General features: G+C 41.4%; 1 protein-coding gene and 1 long non-coding RNA gene across 2 annotated transcripts in view; one reads left to right on the top strand and one right to left on the bottom strand.

Moving 5' to 3' along the window:
• kmt2ca (lysine (K)-specific methyltransferase 2Ca) overlaps nt 1–13,993 on the bottom strand; it is a 99,654-nt gene that overhangs the window by 57,791 nt on the left and 27,870 nt on the right. Inside the window, exon 13 of the mRNA XM_054736189.2 lies at nt 1–5,512. This exon is cut by the window's left edge and continues 1,189 nt beyond it. Within this exon, the coding sequence (XP_054592164.2) occupies nt 1–5,512 (5,512 nt within the window). The remainder of the gene's footprint in view (nt 5,513–13,993) is intronic.
• LOC129157062 (uncharacterized) lies at nt 8,394–10,391 on the top strand. The gene is made up of 4 exons (XR_011521202.1): nt 8,394–8,463; nt 8,734–8,808; nt 10,014–10,118; nt 10,271–10,391. It is a non-coding gene; the product is annotated as an uncharacterized lncRNA (long non-coding RNA).

The raw sequence follows: 13,993 nt of genomic DNA, 5'->3' as shown, positions 1-13,993 counted from the left end.
GTGAACCTTCATAGTTTCATCCTGTGAGGGAAACGCCTGAGCAGGTTGAGCCAGGTCTGATTCTGGTCTGTTGGGACTGGACGGCTCTGTAGAGTAATCAGATTGGGTTGGAGGGATGGCCTGTGTTGGTTTGGGGTTCTCACAAGCCCCGAGACAAAAGGCAGTTTCTGAAAGTGTTGGCTCAGCTTGCATCTCATCCACTAATTCAAAAGCTTTTGCAGAACCTGATGGACTGCCATGAGGACTTTGATGTACTTCAGTGTCCTGAACACAAGGAGAGACATTTAGACTACTGTGTTCCATTGAAGTGCTGCTGTGATCAAGGCTTTCTGGTGTCAGGTGAGCAGGGACGAGGGGGGGGCTGGGATGGTCAGAGCCACTCTCTGTAAGGGGCACCACTGACTGGTCAGAGGTAATGCTGAGAATTGGGGGTTTATGTTCTAGTGTTTGTTCAAATGAGTGAGAAATTGGCTCAGTGGTGGCCACTGAAAGCCCAACCCCCTCATCACACAGCTGCTGCACCGGGCTGCCAGGCTGGGAACGACTTCTCAGACTAGCTCTGGAGGGGGGAGGGGATGGGCTACACGGAGCTGAACTGGACTTTGGTGGTGTTGTGGTACAGCTACATTTGGCATGTGGGCCATCCAAGTCTATTGTGGAGGGTTCTTGTGCAGGGTCGGATCCATTGATCTCGAGGGCCAGCTTTGGTTCTGTCCTCGGTGTGGAACTATTAGAAGATGTTTCAACCTGTGAAGGGTTATGTGGATTACTACTGTGATGATGTGGCTGTGAGAGGAAGATGCTTGTGGGACCACATGACCTGCTCAGCTGACTATTGCCACATTCTGCAAGCCCTGGTTTAACATTGGTAGGACTAAGCCCTGTCTGAGAGACACTCTGTGGTGGTGAGTCTTGTGCAGAATGTAAAAGAGGGAACAATACAGTCATGGCATGCACTGGACTTCGTTCATTCTCTGTGGGGTTCTGTCTAGAACCAGAAGAGCTGAGCTGACAAGGGCTTGACTGGATTTGTGCAGAAGTCTTATGGGTAGGACTTTGGTTTAGCTGAGCAGGAGACGGGGAGGACATCTGACCCAACTTAAATTCTGTTAAATCAGGTTGAATCCATGTAGATCTTTCTTGACTGAGTAGAAACGACGGGCATCTTTTTTGGTCCTCTGAAAAATTGGGGTGGGGTGGTGATAAAAGTTCTTTCAGCTTAGTAGGATCAGTCCGAGAAACAGAGGAGCTTGATCCAATCATTTGACCTGGGTAAGACGGTGAGGAACTAACCTTGTGCTCTACAGCAGTAGGGTTAGAGGGGTTTATACTTTCTAGACATTTTAGGCTCTGTCTTTCTGGTTCAGCACAAGAAAGAAAAGTAATCTGGTCGATCTCTTCGGGAGATGGAGATGGGATTTCTTGGATATTTGTGAAATATGGGTCGGGGCTCATTTCAACACATTTAGAAGAAGGATCTTGTTGAACATTGTTGGTAGATGGAACAGAACACTGTGCATAATTTTGTTGGATCACATGTAAAGATGTAAAACAATTTTGAGTCATTTCTGCTGATTGAGCAGGGTTTTGAGGTGACTGTTGTATAGTTGGATGGATTTCCTCTGGAGATAGCTCTGGTTGAAAATTACTGGGAGATAGCACAACATGTTGATGAGGAGATGCTTGAGTTTGTAGACACTTTATGGGAACTTCCAAAGAAGAACTCTCATGTGTTTCTTCAACAAAAGAGGTGGGACTTTGTTGGACCCCATCAGAAGAGAGTGCAATACTTTTATGTGTCTTGGTTCCAAATGGGAAAGAGCTCTGATAGGTTTCCAACTTAGGACTTGTATTGTTGTCCACTGAAAATATTGTGAGAACACCTTGTACCAGTTTTGGAGATGCGTCTAGATTTTGATAAGTTTTCTCTGATGACTGATTTTGATGCATCTCATTTTGAGAGGGTGCTAAACTTGAATAAGTGTCCTTTGGAAAAGGTGCCTGTGGACATAATTTGGTAACTTGGCACTGATAAGGAGATGGGTCCAGATTTTGATGAGTTTCCTTTAGAAATAGTATTGGATTATGATGGGTCTCTTTTAGAAATGAACTTTGATGGGATTTTTGCAGTGATACTGGTGGACATTGATGGGTCTCTTTCGGAAACGATGTTGGACTTTTATGGGAGTCTTGCAATGATGCTACAGGGACTTTACGTTTCTCTTTTGGAGATGATGTTGGACTTTGATGCATCTCTTTTGGAGATGACGTTGGACTCTGATGCATCTCTTTTGGAGAGGACGTTGGACTCTGATGCATCTCTTTTGGAGAGGACGTTGGACTCTGATGCATCTCTTTTGGAGAGGACGTTGGACTCTGATGCATCTCTTTTGGAGAGGACGTTGGATTCTGATGCATCTCTTTTGGAGAGGACGTTGGACTCTGATGCATCTCTTTTGGAGAGGACGTTGGACTCTGATGCATCTCTTTTGGAGAGGACGTTGGACTCTGATGCATCTTTTTTGGAGAGGACGTTGGACTCTGATGCATCTCTTTTGGAGATGAAGTTGGACTCTGATGCATCTCTTTTGGAGAGGACGTTGGACTCTGATGCATCTCTTTTGGAAAGGACGTTGGACTCTGATGCATCTCTTTTGGAGAGGACGTTGGACTCTGATGCATCTTTTTTGGAGAGGACGTTGGACTCTGATGCATCTCTTTTGGAGATGAAGTTGGACTCTGATGCATCTCTTTTGGAGAGGACGTTGGACTCTGATGCATCTCTTTTGGAGAGGACGTTGGACTCTGATGCATCTCTTTTTGAGAGGATGTTGGACTCTGATGCATCTCTTCTGGAGATGTTAGACACAGATTTGTCTCTTTTGGAGACAACAGATTTTGATGCATCTTTTTTGGTGACGAAGCTGGACTTTGATGGCTGTCTTGAAGTGACGCTGCTGGACTTTTATATGTCTCTTTTGGAGATGACAGACTTTGATGCATCTCTTTTGGAGAGGATGTTGGACTCTGATGCATCTCTTTTGGAGAGGACGTTGGACTCTGATGCATCTCTTCTGGAGATGTTAGACACAGATTTGTCTCTTTTGGAGACGACAGATTTTGATGCATCTTTTTTGGTGACGAAGCTGGACTTTGATGGCTGTCTTGAAGTGACGCTGCTGGACTTTTATATGTCTCTTTTGGAGATGACAGACTTTGATGCATCTCTTTTGGCAATGATGTACGACTGTGATGGGTCTCTTTCGGAGACAATGTTGGACTTTGATGGATGTCTTGAAGTGACGCTGCTGGACTTTTATATGTCTCCTTTGGAGATGACATTAGACTTTGATGAATCTCTTTTGGAGATGATGTTAGACTCTGATTCAACTCTTTTAGAGACAACAAATTTTGATGCATCACTTTTGGTGATGATGCTGGACTTTTATAGGTCTCTTTTGGAGATGACAAATTTTGATGAATCTCTTTTGGGGGCAATGTTGGACTCTGATGTGTCTTTTTTGGAGATGACTGAGTGTGAAGCATTTCTTTTGGAGATATTAGACTGTGATGGATCTCTTTTGGAGACAATATTAGACTCTGAATCACTTTTGGAGGTGACATTGGACTTTCATGCATCTCTTTTGGAGACATTGTTTGACTCTGATGGGTCTCTTTTGGAGGTGACATTGGACTTTGATACATCTCTTTCGGAGAAAATGTTAGACTCTGATATCTCTCTTTAGGAGGTGACATAGAAATTCGATGCATCTCTTTCAGAGACAATGTTAGACTCTGATAGGTCTCTTTTGGAGGTGACATTGGAATTTGATGTGTCACTGTTGGAGACAATGTTAGACTCTGATGGGGCTCTTTAGGAGATACTGCTGGACTTTGATATGTCTCTTTTGCTGACAATATTAGACTCTGATGAGTATCTTTTGGAGGTGACATTGGAATTTGATGTGTCACTGTTGGAGACAATGTTAGACTCTGATGGGGCTCTTTGGGAGATACTGCTGGACTTTGATATGTCTCGTTTGGAGACAATATTAGACTCTGACGAGTCACTTTTGAAGGTGACATTGGACTTTCATGCATCTCTTTCGGAGACAATGTTAGAGTCTGATGGGTCTCTTTTGGAGGCGACAATGGACTCTGATGGCTCACTATTGGAGACAATGTCAGACTCTGATAGGTCTCTTTTGGAGGTGACATCGCACTCTGATGGCTCACTGTTGGAGACAATGTCAGACTCTGATGGGTCTCTTTTGGAGGTGACATCGGACTCTGATGGCTCACTGTTGGAGACAATGTCAGACTCTGATGGGTCTCTTTTGGAGGTGACATTGGACTTTGATACATCTCTTTCGGAGACAATGTTAGACTCTGATAGGTCTCTTTTGGAGGCGACAATGGACTCTGATGGCTCACTGTTGGAGACAATGTCAGACTCTGATGGGTCTCTTTTGGAGGTGACATCGGACTTTGATGTGTCACTGTTGGAGACAATGCAAGACTCTGATGGGTCTCTTTTGGAGGTGACATCTGAATTTGATGGGTCTCTGTTGGAGACAATGTTAGACTCTGATTGATCTCTTTTGCAAATAATGTTGGACTTAGATGAATCTTTTGCAATGCCGTAGGACTTTCATGTGCTTCTTGCAGTAATGTTGCTTGACTGTGATGTGTCTCTTGCAGTGAAACTTGTAGACGTTGATGGGTTTTTTGCAATGATGTAGCCAGATTTGTATGGAGCTCTTTTGAAGGTGGTACTGAACTTTTGTGGGTCTTCTCTGTAAATAACGTCAAACTTTGAGAAATTTCCTGAGAAGATAAAGAACCATCTTTCATCTCCTCTGGAAAGAAAGCAAGTGATTGACAGATCACTTTAGGAGATGGTACACATGAGTGTTCACGTTTTGCAGAAATTGGGGAAAAATTTTGATGGGTCTCTTTTGGAGATGGTGCACAGCATTGATTAACCTCTTCAGGAGAGGATACTGAGCTTTTTTCATGTTTTAAAGAGGATGGTGCAGAACTATTATCAATGTCTTTCAGCAACAGCACTGAGCTATCTTGTACAACAGAGGGAGATTGTCGAGGACCGAGTATGTCTTCAGGTGACTGTCCAAGGTTGTACTGCCTCTGTTTGGATGAAGGACTGCTTTGATGGTCTGTAAAAGATGATTTAGGGCCACCTTGAAGCTCTGAAAGATCAGGCTGAGGAAGTGTATGAATCTGAATTGAAGGAGCACAGATGGTCTCGACTAAAGTCTGTGGCAGGTCTGAAGTGATTAACCGGACAGTTCTATGAGGGGAAGGACTGCTTGTTGGAGCCTCCATTAAATTTTGTGACAGGGGAATTTTAGTGGGTAGGACTGAGGGTAGGCCTGGGCTAGTACTGTTTGAAATTAGCTCTAACTCCTGAGGCCGGCAGGAAGAGCAGACATAACTCTCAGACCCCGCCCTGCCTTTCCCAATCTGGTTTGAGCACTCTGCATGGATTGACCTGAAAGAAAATACAGGAAACAAACATATGTAATACACATTTACATGTGATGATATATATATATATCACATGTATCACTGTTTTAGTTATGGGGCAGAACAGCTGACTTAGCACAGTTAGACTAGAATAATAGAATTTCTGACCTTTACCTCACACTCCCACTATGCTTGTAACTAACCCTGCCTGCACACACAGACCTATTAAATAATACAAAAAAATCCCATCAGATATGCTTTTATATTTTATTTAATTAGAACAAAAACAATCAGTAAGAATATATGAAACAAAAATATTTGAATTAAATAAATAATCCTGTAAACTGAAGCCAATAACTATTGTACAAATTCCACTGTAACAGGGTAGATGCAGGGACCTCAAAGTTAAATTTGAGACATTTTCAAGAAATTTTAAGAACTTCTAAAATAAAATAAGTAATTTTTTGCAACAAACAACTATTAAACACTAAAATAGTATTTGTAAATACTACATTGCGTCATTTTCCACTTCACTAATTGATGGGATATGCCACATCTCAGACAGCAAGGTAATGGTACGTGACGTGGTCCTGAAACACAAGCAAACTGCTGGCACTGAAAAACAAATATTTTATTTTATTAGTTTACATGCGACCAGTTTCCTCGAGAGTGGTTAGATTTTCTACCACTTTGGAGTTGCTCCCACTGAGAGGCAAAGAGCAGGGGCGGACATAATTCTTGTCCCCCATCATAGTGCCTGTAAATTGGGGTTTACGCCGGTGAATGAAAGGGTAGCTCCCCTCTGCCTTTGTGTGGGGGAATGGGTCCTAGCTAGGGCTGCACAATATATCGCAAATATATCGTTATCGCGATATCAGCATGCGCAATATGCACATCGCAAAGTACAGATAAATATCGCAATAAATGGTCAGCTCAAATGTTTGCTACACATAATGCATTCTGTCAATCAAACGAAAGATGTTTTTTAACACATCAAACAGAGCTCTTCACCCATTTGGCCAGTTGGGTGGGTTCACTAGGTTAGATGCCCGCCCCCGAGGTGGACGGCACTTAATTTTGATGGTTAGCAAACACCCGAGTTAGCTTTGTTCTGCTCTTTCTGCTGTTTCTGCTTTTCCCAGGATCCACTGACTGCCTTTTCTTGTTCATTCTCTTTTTCCCTTTCCTCCCATCTTTTGCTTTTCTCATTTTTAAAGGAGCATGGGGCAGAATTGTCCAAAAACAAAAAGTAAATGTTCATTCTTGTGAAGCTTATGGGTGATGAAGCATTTTAAACTAAAAAGAATGATGAAACCAGTTTATCATTCCATTTTGTTAAACAGGCTGTGTGCTTCAAAATGCAAAACATGTCGCATCCGAATTTCCCGCGCTGTTTTAAGGATGTGACGTTATTTGACGCTTCAAGCGCGTTCTCGACAAGGTTCAAACCCGGAAAAACATTTGGAAGCTTGCTAGGTGGCGGTAATGCGTCTTTCACTACTAGCCACGTTAAAACCTCAAACAGAAGAGGAAGAACCCTGGAAATGGATTCTACAACTAGCAAACGACCAAGCGCAACTCAAAGCCCACTAAAGAGTGGCACAAAGAAAAAGGTTTTATCAGCAGCATCTCGAGAGTCAAAAAGAAAATATGATAAAAGTCGGTCAGGGACCCGAATATCTATTGGTTATGCTCTGGAAGAATGGAGGCTGCTTCAACTGGATTTGGTGCCTGAAAAAGGATGCGGACATGGCACATTTTCTAGTGAGCAGGTAAGTGTTGGTCTCCTTATTTCTGCTGTAGGTTTCAGTAACGAGTAGGTAAACATATCAGAGCTGTATCTGCACAATTTGAGAAAATAAAATTAAACTTATGGATTTAGATAATGCTGATTTAGGTAATCTAACAAATCTTTGTGCAGATGAACAAGAAACTTATCTAAGCTAACGGTGTTTAGCATATGGCTTCCTGATCAGTTTAAAAAAGCTAAAAGCAACTAAGGTGTAATCAGATCACTTCTACGTTTTGTGGACGACACGCCGCATGTGTTTGGAGATAAATGGATGCTCCGTTTATTCTGACGAGAAAAGTAAACAGAGCTTGATTTGATTATATGACGTCACCGCTCAGCCGGAGAGAGCTAGCGTGCGTTAGCATGTTAGCTGCGATCACGTTTCAGTTTGTATGTACCACAGACGAGAACAGACATTTTCCAAACCAAAGATGAGTCTTTAGAATTATGTCATATTTGATCTACAGTCCAACCTCTAAGCAGGACTGTTACTTCAGTAGATAATGTTATTCGTGGGGTTTGTGTAACAGAACCCCATCAGAATATATTTTCCTAGCGCTATTGCTGTGCTACATAAGAATAAATAAGTCAGCCATAACAACACGTTTGACTAAAAGTAAAGTTGTGCAGAAGTTTGTGTTTATTTTTCTAAATTTGTCCAGTTGAATGTAGGTCAGAATAAAATATGTTTGTGAAAATGATAAATAATTTTTTTATGACTGACCTGCATTTTCATATTACTAGTTGTGCCACAGGTAAAGAAGCTTAGCCATTATTGATCTATGTAAACAGAAGGTGTAGAGTCTCAACCAACTTGTTGACATTTTTGTTTAAAAATGTGTTTTCCAGCTACCGGAAGAAGCAGGCTCCTGAAACTGCGATTCAGGGAGGTTATGTGCAGTCAACCTCAACACCCAGTAAGAGAACAGCAGCTAAAATGTCGCATCGATTATCTCAAACTGAACCTGTGTCTGAGGGGTTAGTATCTTTTCTGTAAAACAAATATTCACGTTTTTGTGCTATGATATTTCATACATTAAAGTACACCTTGCATATCCACACTTGGTTCAGAACTAACATCACACCACCAAACACTTCTGACATTGTCTTTACAGGGAAGATTTTCTAATGGCTGGTGTTGAGGCCTTAGCTGATGACCTACATTTGGATACTTTTGAAGAAAGGTAAATATGTTCATGAGAAGTCTTGCCATATATGCAGGAAATTACTGCTGTACTATGTGCAAAAAAGATAAAAACACAATAGATAAGCAAATATATGTCATTATATATATTTATGTTGTGAAGTTTCAATTCACAGCAGATTGTTGTTATTTGCAGAAAGAATTAATGACAGATGTATTAGGCTCCACATTTATCTCTTTAGAATCAGTACCATTTCAGGTAAGTTCTAGTATTTATCTTTACGTAAAACAAATATTGTGTTGTCTGTAGTTTCAAATCCATGGATCTAGCTACGGATGCAGTCCAAATTGATGAGGACCAAGCAAACAACTTACTCAACAGTGTGTGAGTTGCAATGTCTTCTTATCTAGGGGTGGGCAATATAAACGATATAAGGTAGAAAAGATATAAAATTGGGTAATTTTACGGCCCCCAGCTCGTCTAGGAGATGATGTTAAAGGGGGCGTAAAGAAAGATATGTGAATTACCGGACAAAACCAAGATTTACTCTCTTAGAGGAGTTTATTAACTAAAAAACACTGCTTTATGCAGGCTAAGACAAAATGAATACAAAACCAAAAGGACGTCCCACTGGGGAATTAACAATACTAAACAGAAGGATCATCCAATACAGGCTAAATAACAATACTATTAATAAACACAAAACGCTGGTACTAATCCGGGAAAGTAAAGGAATGAGACAAACACAAAAGGCTACACCAAAAGGGTGAGCTGAACTCTTTAACGAGTATTCTAATGGAGACAAAAACGAGCTCTGGCTACTAGGAAGTGTACCACACAGGTAATCAAAACGAAGACTTTAACGTCTGGTTTGCTAGGAGGGAAAAAGAGGAACACTCGCTTTAACACCAGGCCTCTGCTAAGCTTCCCTCCTCGAATGACAGAGGGAGCTGCCTTTTATAGGAAGCTCCCTGACTGAGAAGATTAGCGACACCTGGCTCAGCTAGAGCCAGGTGAACAGGTAGGAGCTCTGAGGCCACCTTGTGGCCACAAAACAGACAACGTCTGTAACAGGTAATGATAGTTTTTGGCTATATCGCAATACGGCGATATTGTGATAACACATGACGTCACTAAGATGTGCACCCTGCTGACAATGGGACAACAGAACGGCGGTGACTGCAAGCATGGAGTGGGCGGAGGAGGAGGCCAATATGCCTCAAGTGGCATATATTTGCCACATGAGGATATCTAAAAGCATGTCAATTTGACATCTATAAACAGATGAAAAAATATATCGCAATATATATCGTTGCTGCACATGCTTCAGATTATATCGCAATATAGATTTGAGGCCATATTTCCCAGCCCTATTCTTATCTACACTCTTTTTTTAAACTCCAAAGTCTTAAAACAACATATTAATTCTACTTTTATTTATTGTTTTCATAACAGAATAGAACTGTTATGAAAACTTTGTCAGGCTGACGAAGTTTGCAGCCGCAAACAAAACGTTGCAGGTAAATAAAACCCTTCTATGTTTTAAAAAGAACTAAAAGATGGAATTGTTGTTTTATCCTTGTTCACAGGCTGGGATCCTAAAGGGAATTTCCATCCTACTTGTGTGGCTGAATGACATCTTCAACCAATTTTGGTACATTTGTCAGAAAGCACAACATCGTGATATGTTTAATGTAAGTATTGTGACATCTTTTGGACAACAAGACAACAATGCACATTGACATAATTACCTTTCTTTTCATAATAGTGCCAGCTCTCGTGTTTCTGTTGGTGAGCGCTTCTGTCACATGTAAAGTTTTCAAATAAAACTTATTTTTTCTGTTAGGACATGTGGGTGGGTGTGCTTCACCATGTCACAGGGAAGCATGAATGGACCCGTGGCAAATGTGACCATGGACCACTTGATGCAACGTGGCATGGTGCCAGGATCTCCACCACACGAGGCTCTTCAGCGAATCATGTTCAACAGACGCTGGTTGAAGGATGTCACCAATCTGACCTTTAGGCATATTAATAACATTTTCATAAGCAAAAAAACTAAAGTGTCAATATCAAAGCTGACAACTTACATATAGAAATGACAATTGTGGGTGAAAAGGCAATCAAAAGTGTGATTCCTAATAATCTATAAAGTTGTGGCTTTTGTTTTTTTACAGGTCAACTTCAGAACTGGAGAGTTTCCAGAATTGCATTCTCATGTAATCTATGTATGATCTAATGCTGCTCTCTCCATAAAGGCCCCAGCTACGTGAAGCATCAAAAGACAGGAATTACTTCTTTCATGCACACAGATTTATTAGAAATTAAGAAAAAATACTATGTACAAATGCAAATAACAGAACTTTTTTGTACATAAATAAAAATAAATATATTGCACAAACTGTTTGTTCATTTTTGGGTGAAAATGCTGTCTTCAGCTAAAGTTATTTTGAGGTATTGTGCTGTGTTGGAACTACTGTAGTTGTAGATAAACGGTTTGGATTTTTGGGTTAGGCTGCCCTCAGTCAGGAAGATGGTGTCCTGGCGTCTCTTGCCGAAACTCCAGGATATCCAGCATCACCCCTGGAAGATGGGTCACCACTCTCTCGAGAATATAATCTCTCTCCTCCTGGCTCAGGAGTTGTAAAGCTGTCTAGAAATTAATGAGCATATGTTTACAAGACTAGATTCATATCTCCAGTGAGTGATGTTTTCGTTTTTGGCATCTCTATTATTTTATTTTATTTTTTTACACAAATGGCTACAACCAACCTGCATCTCAGCTATACTGGCAGCTCTCAGCTGTGCAAGCCGGTCTCGATTCTCTTCTCTGAAAGCTGTTGGCTGCCTACCCCGGCGCCCTGGTCCTCTTGAAGGAGCTCTGGACCTCAACCTGCTGCCCTCACCCCTTGAGCGTGTCCTTCCCCGACCCTCGGAGCGACCTTTCCTCTCCCCTTTCCTTTAGCCCCTTGTCTCAGACTTTCCCACGACACATCAAAGTCAGTGGCAGGCTCGGGCACACTCCATCTGAACTGTTTTCCATCACTCCTTCCAATGTGAATTCCTGAAAATCAGTGACAGTAATGATAAGTGACTGTATTACCCTGTAGGTCTTGTTGATATTATGATTTTATTTTGATGCATTTTTGAACTAAACATTGATATTTATGTTCTTATTTACATTGTTGTGATGCCTGTCCTGTAATGAAATTGGTTTCACAAATGATGTCAGTGACTTGAAACTGGATGTTCTTACATGACGTATAAACAATAACATTAGCTTGTTAGTAAGCTTAGTGCAAAATAATAACTGTAATTGGTCTAAAAACATCAGAAATCACCTGCAGCCACAAAGCCTTATGCTGATAAAGTAGCATCATGTTACTGTCTTGCTAACCAGTCACAAAACTGGCTTATGAATATTTCATAGGAAGGAGCGCTTGCTTTACATCACGAGTATCATGGCTAAATTGAAATGCTAATGTTGTCATGGAACTTTACAAATATTAGACTAAAGTAACAATGTTACTTACTTCATCGCTCGACACGGCGTCTTGTTCGAGCCGCGTTCTGGCCGTACATCACTGAAACTTTTTTTTTTCTCGTGAAGAGTTTGTGCGCGCTCTCGTGCCGGGCTGCAGTTACTCACAGCGCCGAGTGCGTCGCTAATGAGTTTCGTTTCTTCATCCTGCCCCATGCTCCTTTAAGAATTTTTGTCATTTTTTTTATTTTCTTTGTTTTTGATTATTTTTGTTCCTGAGTTAAGTTTTTATTTATCGCGAATAATATCGTTGTTGCAATATTAATCACTGTTATCGCATATCGCAGGTTTTCCCAATATCTTGCAGCCCTAGTCCTGACTGTGCTCAAGAACCAAACTGCAGATAAGACAACCACTTTTGGAGTCCCTGGAGGGGGTGCTGGAGGGCGCTCCTTCTGGTGACTATCATTCTCCTGGGAGACTTCAACGCTCATGTTTGGTGACAGTGAGACCCGGAGAGGTTTGGTTGGGAGGAATGCCTCCCCGATCTGAATCTGAGCAGACTTCTGTGCTTGTCATGGATCGTCTATAATAAAAACCATGTTCAGGCTCTTGGCCCTGGGATACCTTAGGCTGCAGCTCAATGATCGATCTTGTTGTCGTTTCATCTGATCTGCGGCCGCATGTCTTGGACACGGGTGAAAAGAGGGGCGGAGCTTTCAACTGACCACTATCCGATGGGGAGTTGGCTTGGGGGAGTATGCCTATCAGACCTGGCAAACCCAAACGTGTTGTGAGGGTCTGCTGGTAACATCTGGCAGAGTCTCCTGTCAGAAAGAGCTTCAATTCCCACCTCCGACCGATCTTTGAATGCATCCTGGGGGATGGCAACCCCTAAATTCGCTGGTGGACACCAGTGGTTAGGGATGCTGTCAAGCTGAAGAAAGAGTTCTATCGGGTGTTTTTGGCCGGTGGGACTCTCGAAGCAGCCTCCAGCAGTCCAATGAATTATAGACCAATATCTAACCTTCCATTTTTATCCAAAGTCCTGGAGAAAATAGAGGCCATCCAAGTATGTCAGCATTTAAACACCAATGCTCTGTTTGAGGAATTTCAGTCTGGTTTTAGAGAGTATCACAGCACTGAAACTGCATTAGTGAGAGTTACAAATGATATTCTCATGGCCTCAGATAAGAATCTTGTGTCTGTTCTAGTCTTGTTAGATCTCAGTGCTGCCTTTGACACAGTTGATCACAATGTTCTTTTAGAAAGACTTGAACATGTTGTAGGGATCAAAGGAGCAGCGTTGGGCTGGTTTAAATCCTACCTGTCTGACAGATTTCATTTTGTAAATGTACATGACAAATCTTCTTCATACTCCAGGGTTACTTGTGGAGTACCACAGGGTTCAGTGCTTGGACCATTCTTTTTACTATATATATATATATTGTCCCCATTGGTAAAATCATTACACAGCATGGGATAAACTTGCACTGTTATGCTGACGTAACAGAATGAAATGACTGTTTTTTACCCTCTCTGACACAGAACTAGTCTGCATGAGATATGGTCTCAAAGTCTCATGCATTCGCTCTGACCTGCTTATTTTCAGCTCAACAGAAGAATGAAGAATGAACTCTTTTCTTTTAATTAATCAAAGAACTCTATTTTAATAAAGCTAATCAACCAAGTGTTAGTCAGCAAATAAGATGTGACCGATCTGTGAAATCAAAAAATTAATTATTTTATTATAATCTTATAGAATATAAAGGTACTATGACTTTAAATGTTCCAACAGGACTCATTTCACGTAGCGTTAAAAGACATGACACATTACTTTCACTGATCCAATCAGAATCTGACAGATCTGACAGAGGCGTGGTTTTGATTAGGGCTGCACAATATATCGAAAAATTATCGTAATCGCGATAACAGGACGTGCGATAGGCCCATCGCAAAACACGGCAAAAACAGCGATAAATGTTTGGTTCAAACATTTCCATCCGTGTCATACATCAACTTTTTGTAAACCAGCTCTGTTTTTTACGCGGAAGTATTATTTGACCAATCAAATGTAGCCCTTCTGAT

This window comes from Nothobranchius furzeri, chromosome 7 (genome assembly GCF_043380555.1).
Source record: "Nothobranchius furzeri strain GRZ-AD chromosome 7, NfurGRZ-RIMD1, whole genome shotgun sequence".
NCBI lineage: Eukaryota > Metazoa > Chordata > Actinopteri > Cyprinodontiformes > Nothobranchiidae > Nothobranchius > Nothobranchius furzeri.
The sequence above is the reverse complement of the archived record's forward strand: the minus strand, read 5'-3'. Positions and strand labels throughout refer to the sequence as shown.